General features: G+C 42.7%; 3 protein-coding genes across 5 annotated transcripts; 2 read left to right on the top strand and 1 right to left on the bottom strand.

Moving 5' to 3' along the window:
- Positions 1-50: 50 nt before the first annotated feature.
- Positions 51-3,655, bottom strand: LOC133907078 (putative magnesium transporter MRS2-G). Its single transcript, XM_062349087.1, has 4 exons — positions 3,222-3,655; positions 2,665-3,110; positions 1,735-2,019; positions 51-609 (listed from the first exon to the last, which is right to left on the bottom strand). Exons 1-4 carry the CDS (start codon positions 3,622-3,624, stop codon positions 325-327), a joined length of 1,419 nt encoding a protein of 472 aa, XP_062205071.1. The 5' UTR covers positions 3,625-3,655; the 3' UTR covers positions 51-324.
- Positions 3,656-3,886: 231 nt separating this feature from the next.
- LOC133907080 (uncharacterized) lies at positions 3,887-6,631 on the top strand. Of its 3 annotated transcripts, none has more exons than XR_009907921.1 (9): positions 3,887-4,061; positions 4,155-4,231; positions 4,349-4,390; positions 4,806-4,847; positions 5,407-5,490; positions 5,658-5,745; positions 5,963-6,060; positions 6,150-6,316; positions 6,419-6,631. XR_009907921.1 is itself a non-coding variant. In XM_062349089.1 (8 exons), exons 1-8 carry the CDS (start codon positions 3,887-3,889, stop codon positions 6,168-6,170), a joined length of 627 nt encoding a protein of 208 aa, XP_062205073.1. In that variant the 3' UTR covers positions 6,171-6,631. The 3 variants fall into 3 exon arrangements, 1 of the variants encoding a protein (XP_062205073.1); XR_009907920.1 differs by having other exon boundaries at positions 6,150-6,335; XM_062349089.1 differs by having other exon boundaries at positions 6,150-6,631.
- Positions 6,632-13,208: 6,577 nt separating this feature from the next.
- On the top strand, positions 13,209-16,622 carry LOC133907303 (very-long-chain aldehyde decarbonylase GL1-10). Its single transcript, XM_062349315.1, has 5 exons — positions 13,209-13,739; positions 14,160-14,482; positions 15,752-15,899; positions 15,985-16,017; positions 16,335-16,622. Exons 1-5 carry the CDS (start codon positions 13,410-13,412, stop codon positions 16,401-16,403), a joined length of 903 nt encoding a protein of 300 aa, XP_062205299.1. The 5' UTR covers positions 13,209-13,409; the 3' UTR covers positions 16,404-16,622.
- The last annotated feature ends 124 nt before the right edge of the window (positions 16,623-16,746 follow it).

Below are 16,746 nucleotides of genomic sequence, written 5' to 3'. Positions count from 1 at the left end.
TAAACATTACGAGCCTTAGGTGACCCATCAGCTGCTGATTGCCCAAGACCTTATAACCTATGACACCATGACAGCATTTTTTCATTGCCAGCAAGATCTACATCTGTTAATGTTAACGTGACAGCGTATGATCACAACATCATCTGGTCGTGTAATTTATGCCAGTGAAAAATTACAGAGGATTTATCTTATTGACTACTCTTGAGACATGACTATATCAGACTTTCTCTTCAGTCCTACAGTTCTATTCTTTCATTAAAACGCCTGATCCCTCTTATGCAATCATGAAAATGCTCTTTCCCATGACTTGCCTTCACTTCGTGTTCAAGGACCCAGCAACTTCTTCCACCAGGCGTACCCTAACAAGACGATGGCGATAACGAAGCAGCTTGATGAGGTGCCCCCAACAAACGGCCAAAAGAGGCTGCCGTCGGTGATGTTGTACAGAGAGCTTGGGATGTTCATTGCAAAAGCCCCAGCTATGAAAGTGTTGGCAGCTATGCCAAAGGATGCAATGGTCAGCGTAAGCTGGAGCTGAATGAGTTCATTACGCTGGTTGTCAAGCTGAATGTTGACATAGTCTTCTGTGTCATCGATATACTCCCGAACCTGTTCAATTTCCACAGGTAAGTGATGCGCACAGTAAGATTAATATGAGACGAACACCAAATAATACTACCTCCGTTCGGATTTAGATGTCTTTTAGACCTCGCTACACAAAACAAGGCAGCAGTTAATACCGTATCACTTGACATGTCAGTCCTCCTTTGATGGACCCGTTGCTTCGTTTACCTCACCGGTCCTACCCTTCCATAATCCCAGCTAGTCTCAACCAGCAGGTGGGCACTGCTTTAATCTCAACCAAGTCCCAAGAACCAAGTGCCATGGCCTCTAGATGGGATCGGCCATGACTTGCGGCGGGCGCTGCTTGAGCTCGAGCTCGAGCGGCTCTTGCCTTGACCGGAGTTGCGGGTAGAGGAGAGGTTGCTAGCGTGCTGCAGCCTGAAGCGTGAGCAAGCTGGTAGGTTGCCTTGCTTGCTGGGTGGCAAAGCGAGTTAAACTGACTTACGATAGTGCAACGGAGCGAGACAAGGCTGAGCACGTTTGAGCGAGACAAGGTGGAGGTCGCGGGTAAGCAAAGCTAAAGAGGCGACTAAGCATGATCTTGTCATTAGCATGTCCACGGCAAGGAGACCATGAACCGGAGGTGTCTCTGAGCTTTAATGATGGCAAGTGAACGATCTCCAGCAGCAATTAACACAATTGTTTCCTCAGCAGTCAAAAGCTTGTGCTAATACACCTGCAGTGCACTAATCTCTCACCAAAACCTTGGAACTCCTCAAAATTTAATAGGGGCTATTTGGAAAGATAATGCCTAAAAAACCGAGATCGACATCTATTTGAGAACAAAACTCAAAACCTAAAATGACATCTAAAAGAGAACGGAGTTAGTAGTACCGAAACAACATCCGACTTCTCATCCTCTCAATGGAAAAAACACAAAGTGAATAATTTCTTCACTAGAAACCAGAAAATTCAACATCTGATATTTTGCTACCTCAAATGAGCTATGTTTTGCAGACAAAGAAAATGAAATTTTATCTTTGCAATGAAACTCTTTCTAAAAATGAACAGAAATTACTTTCCATATGATACGTAAGCACCAAATAAGTACAAAACCAATAATCGAGGAAACAGCAATAATGCTCTTTCAATATGGATAAAGGAACTAACCGACAAAATTCTGTTGCGAATTCCATCCAGCTGCATGAAATAAGCCTCAAGCAACATCTCTAGGTCCTCCACATCATTATCCAAATGCATATTGGTAGCAATGCTCAAGCTGCGACGAAAGCTAGAGTTCATCCTGGGCAGACCTGTTCCGGCAGGAACAATGCTATTGGAAGCAGCAGATGACATTATTGCCTCAACCTGCTGGTTTTGTACTTGCTTTCTTGTTAGATACAGATGTTCCATGTCTTCATTATCATCTAGAAGATGTTCTATTTCATCTCTCACCTGAAAGGATACAATGACGAACATAAATAGCAGATCCCAGTTTAGAGCAGCATATGAGTTATCATCAAGGTTCTCACAAGCACAACACAGATACTAGGCAGCTCACAGCAATAAAATGTTTGCAATAAGACGATCAAGCTTAAGAGAGAACAAAAGAAAGCATACAATTTAATGCCCAAACAAAGAAAACTGATCAGTTGTTGTGATCCTCTCTAGATGTCTTCTCAACCATTCAATTACAACTAAAAAATATGACGTCCCTGTTGCTAATCCAAAGCGGATACACTACTTCAAGTAAATAAAATAGTTGTTTTTGCATGTGCAGAGGGCCAGATAAGAAGAACATCATATTTTTGTGGCTGGATCCACAAGCAACTAGAACTATTACAACTTACAAGTATGAGACAACCTAAGCTACACTGTCATATGTTAGACATGCTATTCAGGGTTGTTTGAAAACTTCAGGTTCATCTCCATTGCTGAAAATAAGAAATAGACTGTTGGAAACCACTTATCGGGATTATCTTGGTAGAAATAAGTTTCAAGGGACTTTGATCTACAGAATAGACAGTCAGATGGCGATGAAATGTTCAAAATTTTGACAGACTAAGGAATTAAGAACACATAATCTCTCTCTAATGATACCTTCTGCACACGGGCAAGCAAACGTGTAAGATCACTCTTGAGGCTCCGTACACGCTCGAGGTTCCTCGTGCTCACATTCTTGGTCAGCTCGTCAAGAACTGGAGTAGCGTGCCTCTCAAGGTCAGCCACACTAGAGTCCAGCGACGAGCACACAACCTCAAGCGCGACCTCCAGCACCTGGAACTCGAATGCAAGCTCATGCTCCGCCCCGGTCGCCTCATTAAGACATGGCACCTGATCTCTGGGCGAGCCATCCTGCTTCTCCCCATGGCCATCACCGGCACATTCACCATTCCCGCCCACCAGGTTTCTCAGAGGGAGATGCTGCCTCAATTGATCAACGAAAGGAAGAACCTCGTGCGCGAGAGGGTCCAATAGGAGGACCTCCTCGGCCGTAACTATCGCCCTGATGAATTCGAGGTTGATCACCATCGCCTTCTCCCTAGCTGCACAATTAATCTTTGTAAAATAATATTACACCAAGGATTCGGGTTTCTTGGTTTCTTAACCACCAGAAGCGATCGAGTATTAAAGGGATGGGGAGGGCGCGTGCTCACCGAGGATGTTGGAGGAGTGGGAGAAGACGGGGCCGAGGATGCGGAGGTCGCGTGGGGGCACGCCGGCTCGGCGGATGATGGAGGCCTTGTCGAGCTCGACGATCTCGGAGGCGCCCCACCGGTCCAGCCTCATCCACAGGCGCGCGCCGGCCTTCTTCTTCCCGACCTTCCCGGACACGACCCAGCCGCCGCCCGCTGCAGCGGCGGCTGGGGCGAGAGGTGGTAGTGGCTGGGAGGTCTTCCCCTCCGCAGGGGCCGGGGACGGCGAGGCTGGAGGAGCCGCCGCCGCGCGGGGCTTGGGGAGGGAGGGGAGGCGGCGCGCGGAGCGGGACCGCTTGGTGGAGGACGAGGATGAGGAGGAGCCGAAGAACGGCAGCTTCCTGCCGCCGGATCGCCTCCCCATGCCGGCGCGCGCGGCACGGCGGCGGCGGCGTGGCGTGGCGTGGCACGGCACAGGGGTTGACGGGTCGATGGGTTCGGTCGTCGAGGGTCGCGGGCGCGAAGCCAACTGCCCGCGAGGACCTAGCAGTGTCGACAGCCCCACGATGCTGATCCGGATCACGTCGCGCGTTGGCGGCAACTCTAGAAGCAGCGCGGCAAAGCGCTGACGAAACAGAGACCACACGAAGAAGAGGATAACCTCCCCGTCCTCGCCGCCGGCGCCGATGGCGATGGCTCCACCCGCTGCCGCCGCCCTCCTCCACCGCCCGCTCCTCCCCAAAGCTGCAGCCTCCTACCCCCGAAGCGCGCCTGCGCCGCGAGCTGCGGCCTCCGTCTCGCTGCGGCCGCCGAGGAGACGGCGGTCGCGTGGTCCGCTGATCCGATCGCTGCCTCCAGAAGGTGCGTCCTAGTGCGGCGGCAGCTGCGCCCGTAAGGTAGTTGGATGCCTGCTCGGTTTCGGTCCATGTGTGTGATGCGCGGCGTGCTTCTCAGGAGCCCCGGCCGAGCTGATGGAAGAGGACTCCAAGTTCGTGCCGCTGAACGCGGAGGATCCAATGTACGGCCCACCGGTGAGTCGCGACTCGCGAAAGTTCATCCACGTCGTTGCATGCTTCCATCTCTACTGCTAGTGGTAGTGCTTTTACTTGGAAATTCTGAAATCATACTGAATTTTTCGTGTTTTTCAGGCGCTATTGCTCATTGGATTTGAGAGAGGTGAAACCGATACGGTAATCGCCGATATCGATTGATAGACCATTAATTTTCTTCTGCATTTTGGTACAATTGCATTTGAAATAACGCAATGCTTCAAATGATGAAGTTTGACTGTTTCTGCTCCAAGAAAAAAAGGATGATGCTTGGTACCTATAACTTAAAAGTGATTATGCAAAGCTCTGTTTTGTCAGATTCCACCAAGCACATGGCGTATACTCTTTATGTTTGATGTGTGTTGGTAGCCTGTTGGGGGACACCTTCTGGCTTCTGACGACCATCTTCCAACTTTGCAAAGAAAAAAAAAAGAGCATGCAATTTTACCAAAAAAAAGAGATCATAAGCGTACAGCGTATAGCATGTACAGTTGTAAATTAATACATTTTGTTGTGCTGCCGATTTCAACTTATGTGAATTCCATAACTAGTGCAGATTCAGGCTTTCCTGAAAGGGCTTGAAGGTGGATTCCTCAAGGTATGTTCAGCATCTTCTGTCATTGACATCTAGCGAGAATGCCTTTACTGTCCAGTCGTTTTTCAATTCTAGATCCCTTGAGATACTGTCGATTAGAGCAACGCAGTTACTCGGTCATTCTATACACTGTAAGGAAACAGAAGTAGCCTTTTTTGCCGTTGATAAGGAATTATGCTGTCTAAGTTAGCCCCCGGTTTGCTGTTATAAAGAAAGAAAACAGGTACAGCACATGTTATTGCAGAAGGAACAAAAAACAATCGAGAAATTAGAAGGAACGAAATTTGAACAGACATGCATACTCTCTAATAAGAAAAGAAAAAGAAAGGAAACTAGAAAATGTGTTGCAACACAGGAAATTGGGCTTTGCTCTTCTTGAGCAACAATCTTGTTAGGTTCTGAGAGCCTTATACTGTGGTGTCAACACATAACAAAAAATGGATATGACTTATGAGCTGTTTCTCCCTTTGGTTCATGATGTTTTTCTCTTATTCTTGTCTTGGTTCAGCTAAATTAATTTGTTTGATTTTCTTACCATAATTATTTGAACTTGTTGTGTCAGCTGATCCTTTGTACTGAAGAAATGACAAAACAAACATTGTGGGATGCCATGCACACTGAACAGACTAACTTGGAAGCTATCAAGGTTTGCACTAGTGAAATTTGCGAATTTAACCTTTTCAGCTTTTATTATTCTAGTGCATTTCCATGTGCTAAGAAGTCAGATTTACCAGTTCTATCAATCTCTTATTTCCTACCCTTATACTTATCCAGCACTTTAGACTCTAGTTAAGACACATGTTCAATTCACAGATTGCAGAATCAATGCCAAGGATATGTATATTCTCCGGTCTGACTGGTGAGGAGATGATGATGTTCATCAACGCCTTCCCAGAAACTGGTGATTCCTATGTCACATGTTAAAATAATGAAATTTTGAAGTAGATTAGATGAAATTGTGATTAGTGATCAGATAAGCTGAACTTGTATGCTTTTTTTTTTTTTACAGAAATACAGTAGGGGAAGCCCCTACTGTGAATTTATTAAAGAAGACCCTAAACAAACTTGAATGATTTGGTCACTTCTCATCAAATTGATGGTTTTTACTTGTTCTTCAGGGTTGGAACCAGCTGCTTTTGCAGCACTTGTTCCTAACAGTGCAGAGAAGATTCTTCGGGAGGTGATAGAGGAAATAATGGGTGACCACGAGATGTTGGTTAGTTCTGACAGCTACTGACATCTGTGTAATTATTCCGTCTTTCCAGTTTGAGGAGATTGAGTTATTTCCTCCCTTAATATATGCAGACAGGAAAGAATTTGGAGTGAATAGAATTTCAAGTAGCAAATGGGCTAATAAGAATGACAAGGTCTATGAAGAAAATTCAGGCAGCATTGGACAAAACCTGAAACTACATCCAGAAATTAGCAGCTCCAAGGGTTAGAATTATTAACGTTACCAGGAATTCTTTTTGGTACGTATAGCACTAACAGGTACTGATAGTGAACCTGCAGACTAAATGACCATTTTGCAGTTTGTGATTGATAAACCTAACTCTGACTCAAATTGTTTTCAGGTACAGCTGTAGTCCTGTAGAAGTAGGAGCTATCACCTTTTTTCTTATGGAAAATGTCAGCCCTTCAAGTAAATGTCAATCCTTCTAGAATTTGAGGTCCTACTTTCTGCATCATAGAAAAATCTGCAATGACCAAGTTCATTGCTCATGACAAATCAATGAAATGTTGTATAACGCCCGTCTGAAAATGAGCAGAATTCTTATTTTAAAACTTTTCCTGAGGTATCTGAAATCTTTCTTTTCCTGACCACTTTCTGGAGACAATTATTGTGGCATTGGGGCAACCTCATCGGAATAGATCAAAGAATACCTTAGCATCACTGTCCACACAACATTGTATATTTTAGGCCGTGCCATTTTGTGTGCATATGAAAAGCAATATATTGTGTGCCACCTGTCCAACTGTGGTACCACTAATACTCTAGTCAATTCCCATTGCCATTAGGCAGCTATTTGAGAGGCTGATATTTATGGGCACCCAGCCAGGGGCTGAAGGATGGACCAACTCGAATATTCGGTGTCTTCGTTTCTTTAAGCATCTGTGTGTAAGACTTGCAATCATTGTGCATATATTATGAGTATTGCAGCAAGTATTTGCTTCCTCTTGATGCTCTCTCTCTCCTTCGAAACAAGACAGGACGTCACGTTGTATCACAACCCATCTGGACAGATCAAATGCGACTTTGCAAAAAAGATCAACTGGGAGACAAGGTAGTAGGTCTGGACGCACATGCCAAACCAGTGGATGCAGCTGAGTAGGACGAGATTAGCAAAGCAACTTGTCAGCCTAAATTATTCCACACAGGCCCAATGAAGGGCTCATTGAGGAGCCTAGTTTCAGATCAAGCTTTTGTGCGTATATAAGCTGAAAACCTGCTTGGATTGAAGGAATTTGCCGGGAAATAGTCCAAAAATCTGTCGAAAGAAAAGATTCACCGGGGCCCAATACAGATAAGATAAAAGGCCTTGGAAATATTTTTCAGGTGAAACTGGAACTAGCACATTGTATTATGCACATCATCATAGTCACATTGTACTAGGCACACAAACATAAGCACAAGCTGGCATGTCCTGTTGAACACCAAGTGCATCGATCTGGGATTTTCTTTTGACGGCCTGCACGCATGGGGCATGGCTGAATTGGGCTATTTTAAATTCATGCAGAAAATAAATCAGGATCAGTGCACTCGTGACGGCGAAGAGAACAAGTCCGTCGTCAGATTCTGGAATGTTCGCCGTCTGCATGCGCCCAGAAACTATGTGCGCCCAAGTTTCCAAGTTCCAATGGAACCGCAGTTCAGTAGTGGCGTTGCACTACGTGCTAGCTAGCTAACTCGGCGTGGCTCCTGACTGTGTTCCTGCTGCCGAAACGTGTCAAGAAAACAACACTACTGTCTCAATAATAATCTGTACCAAATATTCCCTCTGTTTGTAAATGTATATTGTTTTAGTCTCTCAACTATTCTTTAAATATAAATCATTCTTGAACTTCTATGTATTTTTTTCTTTCTTTCCCGTCTTACCCTTGTTTAATAAATACTACTACTCTCACAAATGAATGCGTTATCTTTTCTAATACAGAATAAATGAAGGACAATAAAGTCATTTAATCTATTTTATTAATCTTTATGCACAAATTTAAAACGACCTATATTCGTAAGAAGTAGACGTGATGTTCGTGATGCTACAAAACTATCACTAGTCCATGGACGTACGCAGTTAACTACCCCGGCCCTAACTACAACATATGTGCAATATTGCTGGTGAGAACACTTGCATGCATGCAACATGTCTCGAGAACACTTGCATGCATGCGTGTATTAGCCAGCGTGGCTCCCTACACTTATTGGTTAGAACTTTTTTCCTGCTCATTTCTAGGCCATGTGAGCATGAACTCTGGCAGCGCTACCGCTTCCATGGTCACGTCTTCTAGGATTGATGTAGCATGGATGCATGCATGCATTGAGATGTGTGCTGGGATTTTTGGATGAACTTTTGGAAGTGCATAAGTATACAAACTAATGTATGGGTGCACAATCATATCGGTGTAAAATTTGCTTGCCCTTAATGTGCGCTTTTCAATATAGGCCTTGTGTTTATACTATACCGACATACTTGTATTCTGTCATGAAAATGGAATCCGCCTTTTTTTTAAAGAAGCTGCCAGGAGAAAAGAGAGTGTGAAAATGACACGTGCGTTTTTCCGTTTCAAATAGGGAAAAATGTGAGGAGAGAGAGAAAAAAGAGAGGCACGACAGCTCATCATGGCGGTCCCTAAGCTAGCGTGCGTGGTTTGTGAGCATCCAGAGATCACAATTAAATTTAATTTGAAATGAACCGTCAAGAACACATTGATCACAAAATTCAGGTTACTTTGCAAGCCTCCTACCGTTCAGACGTCTGAAAAACATAGATTACTTCAGTCGACAACTTGATGCCAAGCTTAGAGGGATGGTCTTGGGAGGAAGCCATCCAGTGGCGGTGATGGACGGTGGATGAGCCGGCGAGGCAGGGCGCTGCAAGCTATAGGTGGCGGAGGATGATCGGTGGACGGTGATGGCAGCGGGTGCAGATCCGCCCAGGGGGCTGCCTAGGATGGTGGGGTAGGGGAGCTAGACGCCAACGGTGTGGGAAGAAAGAGAAACAATCGTTATAAAGATGAGGAGACGGAAGGTTGAAGACATCATACACCTTTAGATCGTCATCCAATGGACCAGAATGCACTATTATAAAAACTATTTTCAGAGGTAGGTGGTAATCTGTCTTCACAGGAATTTAGCGTACCCGTCCATGATCAAAAACATGTGGAAAAAAATGATTTCCACAAGCACAAAAGCGGACCGTCTGTGAAAATCAATTTTCACTGATGGTTACTTAAGTGGATAACCTGTAATAATCGATCTCAGAATCAGTATTTTTAGCCTAAAAAAGCAATTTTTTTGGACTGACTAGGCACCCTGTGGTCGCGATGTCGCAAGTCTCGTGTGTTTTTTTGCGTGAAATACGCGCGCGCACGGTTCTTAGCACTCAAACTCAAAACCTCTCAGCTCGTGTGAACCCTCCTCATCATCACACCACAGAATTAATACCGATCATAATAGCATATGCATTTATTTTGATATCTTCTACTTGAAACTTCAAATGATTATTTGGAAATCTAAATGACTTTAAAAAAATTAACTACAAAGTTGTAGATCTTGTCGAGGGCTATGATTTTCATATAAAGTTTATTCTCATCCGACTTCGTATAAAAAGTTATAATTTTTTAAGATAAACTATCATCTAATACCATATGTGATCCACATAAGGAACGGTCTCTGAAAATAGATGATAATTTATCTTAAAAAGTTAATAATTTTTCCATACGAACTTAGATGAGGATAAACTTTATATAAAAATTATAGTCCTCAACAAGATATACAACTTTGTAGTTGATTTTTTTTTTTAATTTAAGGCCATTTAGATATCAGAATAATCGTTTAAAATTTTAGATATAAGATGTCGATGAAAATGAGTGCATATGCTATTGTTATCGCTAGTACTTCAGTAAGTCAAGTTTTATTGTTGATAGTAGAGGTTTTTGATCTTCTTCTTGTTGATCTTGTTGAAGACGTTGGAGTTGGTAGTATTGTTTTTCTTCTTGTTGTTTTTAAATTTAATTGTATTATAGGACTTGTGGTAACAATAGCATGTGCAACTTATATATAAAACTTTAACTGATTATTTAGATATCTAAATAATTTTGAATAAAAAAGTTTTCAACTACAAAGTTGTAGATCTCGTCAAAGACTATAATTTTTATATAAAGTTTGTCTCCATCTAAATTCGTATGAAAAAATTGTGGAGTTTTAAAGATAACATGTCATCTATTTTCAAAGATAAATAACATGTCATCTATTTTTAAAGTCAAATCATCTATGAAAATAATCATTATCATAGACGATTACTTATATGAATCACATGTGTTAATTATATCATTTTTAAAGATAGTTCACATAAAGGATCATCTTTGAAAATAACTATTTTCATATACGGTTTCTATAAACCGCCTACGATAATCATACATGAGATTTACGTAAGAAATCGCTCATAAAAATGAGTTTTACACAGACGATTTTCTATGCCGTCCACCTCTGAAAATCGGTCAAGTGATTTGCCATATAACCCGCTTATAAAAAAACATATTGAGTGTCTCGAAAATAGTTTTTATAGTAGTAATATAAACTTAAAAAACCTTAAATCCAATGTCCTGAAATTTAGCAACTCCCTTGCTTTTGAGCTTGAAATAATAGATTTCGTGATTCACTCATCCGAGGGTCGTACTGTACCGGACCTTTTGTCACACTCAAACTACCTCATCATCTTTTGTCAAACGCTCAAACTATTAACATTTTCGTCCTGAAAAGCTATGTGAAATAAATCGTGGCTTCTCTCCGGCCTTTTGGTTAATTTTGCTACAACGGTACAGCCACAACACATCGAAGGTTTATTCACCATGACAAGTTTCTACTGGAACCAACTGTGTTGTGAGAACGAAAACATGACCTCACACTATTATAGAACTGATCATAAATGATAGCTTATCACTACCAATTGTACTAGAATTGACAGCATAAAATACATCACTGTCAATTTTTAATCTTTCACGTTTGAACCACGATAGAGTCACTAAATACCGTTATTGATATCAACTATCAATACTGGTTTATATAGTGCTGATTTGTAATACGAACCGGTACTGATAGTCGATATCAATTTTGATTTTTTTCTCCAAAAAATCATCACTTGACTAGTTACATATGCCAGTTACAATACCAGTTACATAATCAACATCAGTAGTCACTAACTATTAGTGTCAAATAATCAGTAGTTCAATACTCATCACTAATGATGATTTTAAATCGCCACTAATAACATGTTACGTTGTAGTGTCAAGGTGTGCCGCATACTTCCTCATTGATACACTTGTGAGTATGAAGGTGGACACTGGGTGTGGACTGAGCAAGTGGAGTTAGTAGAATTTCACAGCCTCATCAAGATGTGCTCAATGACTTTGAACCTGTTTGTTTCTACTTATCAGTAGCTTCTGCTTCTTAAAAAAGATGATAAGCTAAAATAAATATCAAAATTATTGTTGGTTTATAGTTTTTTTATGAGCTGATTTTTGATGAAATTAACTAAAAGCTGATAAGCTGACTGAGACCTATTTTTTTAAAACCTAGTATGTTGAGAGCCTAAAAATTAAGCCTATAAGCTAACATTTTTCTCAGAAGGCATAAGTAGCTTTTCAGATAAGCAGCTTTTCGGAAGAAGAAAAAAACCCATAAATTTCAACTACGCCAAACAATACCTTTGTCTTTTTCAATTCGACAATCAGTTTTTTTTTCCAATGAATGAGCAGAATTCCACGGTCTCACCAAGGTGTGATTTGTTGCTCGCATGAACCGTACATGGAGATTGAGCATAGTCATATTTGTTAAAAAAAAGTGCTTAGTTATTTATATCTGTTTAGCCAAGTTAAACTGAGTTTCTGTTTGGAGTTGAGATTGTGGCTGATTGCTCGCATGAATATGATCTTGTGACACTGATAAATGAGCTCGCATACATGAGTAGATGCAACAGTATACATCCGTCGGACCAGGTTGCGGAGCGAACTTGATTTGAGCGTCCCTCCCAGGTCAAGCTGTGGGCGTATATTTGCATACGTTAAACCAGACTAGAACAATACATGTAGAAAACCAAATATACTTCTTCATTAGATTATACGCATGTGATGAGCCAGGATCCTTGTCAGGGATGATCTGTGACAATGAATCTGGGGTGTATTAGATGATGTGTGTGTTGATCGGCGTTTTTTAGTGGTGGGATCAAATGGATATAAGAATGCAGAGATTTATCTAGATTCAGGTCTTCAATGAGATAATAACCCTACATCATATGTATTTTCTTATAGATCGAATGAATTTTTTCTGAATGTTCCTTTTATAAGCTGGATCCTCCACTTTATATAACAACGAAAAATGAGTATATACAAACGAAACATATCAAACTCTGTAGTAGATCTACTCCTAACGAAACCAACTACTTCGAGGTCATCATTACAGAGGGCATACAGACCAACCTGCCTTGGTTGCCCTATAAGCCCTATCACGTCCATTAAGTGCTGTCACGCTCGTATGTAATTTTACGTATGCCCACGATCATACTCGCTAAAAGAAGATATCCAAGGAAGAAGAAAAACTTAGGTGAACAATATTTAATATGATTTAACTGATTATGTGAGTATATATCTTGCGATTAGTAATAACTGATCACAGAGTCTTCTCCTCCGATCAAGGGGCTGATCTATTGAGCCCCATCTTGATTGTGGGTGAAATCGTGGTCTCAAAAATATCAACCACTAACTACTCAATGAAACACCCATACCTATTACATTGATAATACTCCCACAGAACCAACCAATCAGCCCCTAAACTGCCATGCTCATACACCCACAGATTACAACTCATCTTTAACCTCGAGACCAAATGGCTCCGGAACAATTCGGTGTCCCAACGCCCAGAACACTTTTTTTTTTAAAAAAATAATAAAAACGCCCAGAACACTACATGGCCCCAGCCATGCGCGCTCCACGTGAGATCCATCCAACGGCTCGTGCCACACCGCGCCACGCGCCCACGCTCCTACCGCTCATTGCCAGGTGGCACCCACCTCGGACAGATCACACCGGCCCCACAAAGTCAGTGATTAAGGGCGGCGGAAATAAAGCGGGGCTGCTCGTGCGCTCCGGCCCACGCACTCTCCTCGTCTCCTCCAAAGCAGGGAACGGAGGCGAGGGCGCGCGGCGCTGCCGGCTAACCGAACCGTCTCGAAGGGGGAGCGGCTGTATCCATCCACCCCCTTGCGGTTCTCGGGAGTTGCAGATAGGTCCCTTGGGTAGTGTGAAGAGTTTGGTCTTTTTTTACAGGCGGGTCCCTCGGCATCGCCGGAGATGCTGCCCTACGCGACGGCGGCCGAGGCGGAGGCGGCGCTGGGCCGGGCCATGACGCCGGCGGAGGCGCTGTGGTTCCGGTACACGGCCGCGGTGCCGGATTACCACCTCTACTGCTGCAACATTCTCTTCCTTTTCGTCGTCTTCACGCTCGCGCCGCTCCCCATCGCGCTGCTCGAGCTCGGGGCCCCCGCCGCCGTCTCGCCGTACAAGCTGCAGCCCAGGGTGCGGCTCTCGAAGGCGGAGTTCGTCCGGTGCTACAAGGATGTCCTGCGCATCTTCTTCCTCGTCATCGGCCCGCTCCAGCTCGTCTCCTACCCCGCCGTCAAGGTCGGCTCGCTTCTTGAGTTCTTTCTTTCCACTCTCGTTTGGTGAATCTGTGCATTGTGTGCTATTAGTTCATGAGATTGGGGGGGGGGGGGGTTCGGGCGGATTTTGTCGGCGAGATCACGTTCTTTGCTGTTCTCGCGCATAGATTCCTATGCCTGTGCCAGTTTGATCTATCTGTTCGTAGATACGATAATTTCATTTACATTTCTCTGCATTTTTTCCTCTCTTGAGGAATTCGTGATCTGAGTTTTGCTCCGAAAACTCTTCTGAGATGTGTCCAATGTAGAAGATTTCCCTGAATTCACCTGTTCTTGGCAAGCAACAGAAAGATTCGTCCTTTGATGCCCCTGCATTTCTTTCGTCGTGCTAAAGATTTATACATATTCATAATAAAAAAATTCTCTTCCTTGATCAATGCAGATGGTAGGAATCCACACGGGGCTGCCGCTGCCATCGCTGGGGGAGATGGCGGCACAGCTGCTGGTGTACTTCTTGGTTGAGGACTACCTCAACTACTGGATCCACCGGCTGCTCCATGGGGAGTGGGGGTACCAGAAGATCCACCGCGTCCACCATGAGTTCACAGCGCCCATTGGCTTTGCGGCGCCATACGCACACTGGGCTGAGGTGCTCATACTTGGCATCCCCTCCTTTGTCGGGCCAGCCATTGCCCCTGGCCACATGATCACATTCTGGCTCTGGATTGTACTTCGACAGGTGGAGGCCATCGAGACGCACAGCGGGTAAGGGTTTCTGTTGTTTTCCCCATATTTATAACAATTTAAGATTGTGCAAGTAGTGATTTGATGTACTTTTATAACAATGTGTGCGACGTTGTACTGTTTTGGTGGGGATTGCAATGTATTTGTTATGTGTGGAGTTAGTGGGTGATTGTGATGTTAACTGCATGACACTGATTGTGACTTGTTGGTAGCGATGAATGGAGTTGTTTTTTGGAGTCTGTTGGTGGTAGGAGTGTTAGCATCATTGCACAAAGGTATATGCCTGTAAATTAACTGAGTTATCAAGGATTATTAGCTGGATATTTACCTTATAGCGCTTTCTTAGCTATAGAGATTTCTTTTACCATGTACTAGTACTGCTTTGAGAAAGGCCAGGTAGTAAAGAAAGTACAGAGCATGATTTATAATAGGCTGTGTTGCTCTTTGGCAGTAGAAATATGGAAGAGCAAAAGTACACTTCTTCAGGATGGCAGCTGTAGTTCAATTTATTACTAATTTTTTTGAACAAAAGCATGTTTAGTGTTTGTTAATTACAACTTCATTGTGCTAAGAAAAAAATATACGACCGACAAGTCCTGAATGCAATGGTTGAAATGAACTAATGGACAGCTAGGAAGAGAAATAGGCTGCTCAGTTTCTGCTAGCTAAATTTCGGATTCACCAAGTCACCAATTTGCTACAGCTTCACTTGTAGACTCATGGTATGTCTACAGCTGGACCATGTAGAAGTAATTATGTTGCTTGATTCGTATCTTCCTGGATGGGCCATGAGCCAGAATATTGTGACCTTCAATGCATATTATATAGGCTTTCATTTTTTTTGCTTATTAATAAAAATTGCACACTTGTTATTGCTTCATGTTTTCTCATATTGTATTGCTACGTGTTGTACTTCTAGTTCTAGGTGCAATGAAAAGTGCTGTTTTTACTATATATGGTCGAATTTAACTACCATGTCACGAAATAATGGTACTCAGAGCAATCCTTGCCAAAGGCTTTGATTGGATCGAGTTCCACAAATATAATACGTGTTTTTTTATTTGCCCCCCTCCTTTGTGCACGATCCAGTTATAACTTCCAAAATGCTAATTTTTCTGTATGTCACCATCTCAGCTAGGAGATACCACAGTTAGTCCAATTATATGGTAGGTACTGCCTGTTATGTTTTATAGTTATTAATGCAGTTGCCAATGATCCTGCTAATGACTGCTACATTGTGTCCATGTAACTTTTACATGGCAAACATAATTTATCTTTGTCATTTTGCAGTTTTGATTTCCCATTCAGCCTGACAAAGTATATTCCATTTTATGGAGGAGCAGAATACCATGACTATCATCACTACGTAGGAGGCCAGAGCCAAAGCAATTTTGCTTCTGTTTTCACATACTGCGATTATCTTTATGGGACTGATAGAGTAAGTTTCTCCCTTTCACAAATGGCTCTATTTAAGAAGCTCTGGAAGTCTAAGATTTCTGATGTTGAGTCATTTGTTCTTTCAGGGTTACAGATTCCATAAGGCTTACCTAGCAAAGGTATTTTTTCCCTCACCGTTGACAGCTTCAACCATTTTCTGTAATACTTAATAAAGACCAATGCATATAATTTTTGATAGTTTAAAGTTACAGTCCTATTTTCAAGTGCTTGAAACCACTTATTTTCCCTTGGATCAACATTCAACTACTCATGAATTGGGGTGGTTGGATTCGATCCAAGAGCCTAGGGTGTTATTGAAAATTAAGATGGTTCAAGCACTTGAAAAATAGTCACAGCCTTAAAATTACTAATTGGCTATAAAATTGACTAAGTATCTGATTTTTTCTTTCCTTTCGTGGCATCCTCCTGGATGAAGTTGAATGACCTGGGGCAAAATGGAGAGAGAGGAGATGGCAACGGGTTCAGCTACGCGAAGTTGGATTAGATTACTCTGTGCAGCGCATGCTAAATGTGTCCATAATTGATCAAGTTCGTCATGGCATCACGAGAAGGGAGATCTGTCGAGTTGGGCATGTGTTTCTGCTTTCTCAAACAGGCAAAAAGTGTTCAGCTGTGCCGCCTTCTGTTTCGAGCGTTGTTGAATTTTCAATGGAACTTGTACGCTGACCAATAACACTGCTACTCTCAGGTAGCCTTTCAGTGAGTTTGCTCCGTGCTTGATTAGTTAAAACTAATTTGCTGTCTACGGGTTGGTTCCTTAGAAATTTGTGTTAAAATAAACTTCATATCCTGGTGCTTTGACTCCAAACTTGGTCAATTTTCAACAC

Source organism: Phragmites australis, chromosome 24 (assembly GCF_958298935.1).
Source record: "Phragmites australis chromosome 24, lpPhrAust1.1, whole genome shotgun sequence".
In the NCBI taxonomy this organism is placed as follows: domain Eukaryota; kingdom Viridiplantae; phylum Streptophyta; class Magnoliopsida; order Poales; family Poaceae; genus Phragmites; species Phragmites australis.
The sequence above is the reverse complement of the archived record's forward strand: the minus strand, read 5'-3'. Positions and strand labels throughout refer to the sequence as shown.

Excerpts from the sequence above, each read along its gene's own strand:
- LOC133907078 (XM_062349087.1), bottom strand. The coding sequence starts at position 3,624 with ATGGGGAGGCGATCCGGCGGCAGGAAGCTGCCGTTCTTCGGCTCCTCC. Across the intron at positions 2,020-2,664 it reads TGCTTGCCCGTGTGCAGAAG|GTGAGAGATGAAATAGAACA; the intron begins GTATCATTAGAG and ends GTATCCTTTCAG. Across the intron at positions 610-1,734 it reads TTCGCAACAGAATTTTGTCG|GTTCGGGAGTATATCGATGA; the intron begins GTTAGTTCCTTT and ends GAAATTGAACAG.
- LOC133907080 (XM_062349089.1), top strand. The coding sequence starts at position 3,887 with ATGGCGATGGCTCCACCCGCTGCCGCCGCCCTCCTCCACCGCCCGCTC. Across the intron at positions 4,062-4,154 it reads CCGATCGCTGCCTCCAGAAG|GAGCCCCGGCCGAGCTGATG; the intron begins GTGCGTCCTAGT and ends CGTGCTTCTCAG. Across the intron at positions 4,391-4,805 it reads AGAGAGGTGAAACCGATACG|ATTCAGGCTTTCCTGAAAGG; the intron begins GTAATCGCCGAT and ends TAACTAGTGCAG.
- LOC133907303 (XM_062349315.1), top strand. The coding sequence starts at position 13,410 with ATGCTGCCCTACGCGACGGCGGCCGAGGCGGAGGCGGCGCTGGGCCGG. Across the intron at positions 14,483-15,751 it reads GCCATCGAGACGCACAGCGG|TTTTGATTTCCCATTCAGCC; the intron begins GTAAGGGTTTCT and ends GTCATTTTGCAG. Across the intron at positions 16,018-16,334 it reads ATAAGGCTTACCTAGCAAAG|TTGAATGACCTGGGGCAAAA; the intron begins GTATTTTTTCCC and ends TCCTGGATGAAG.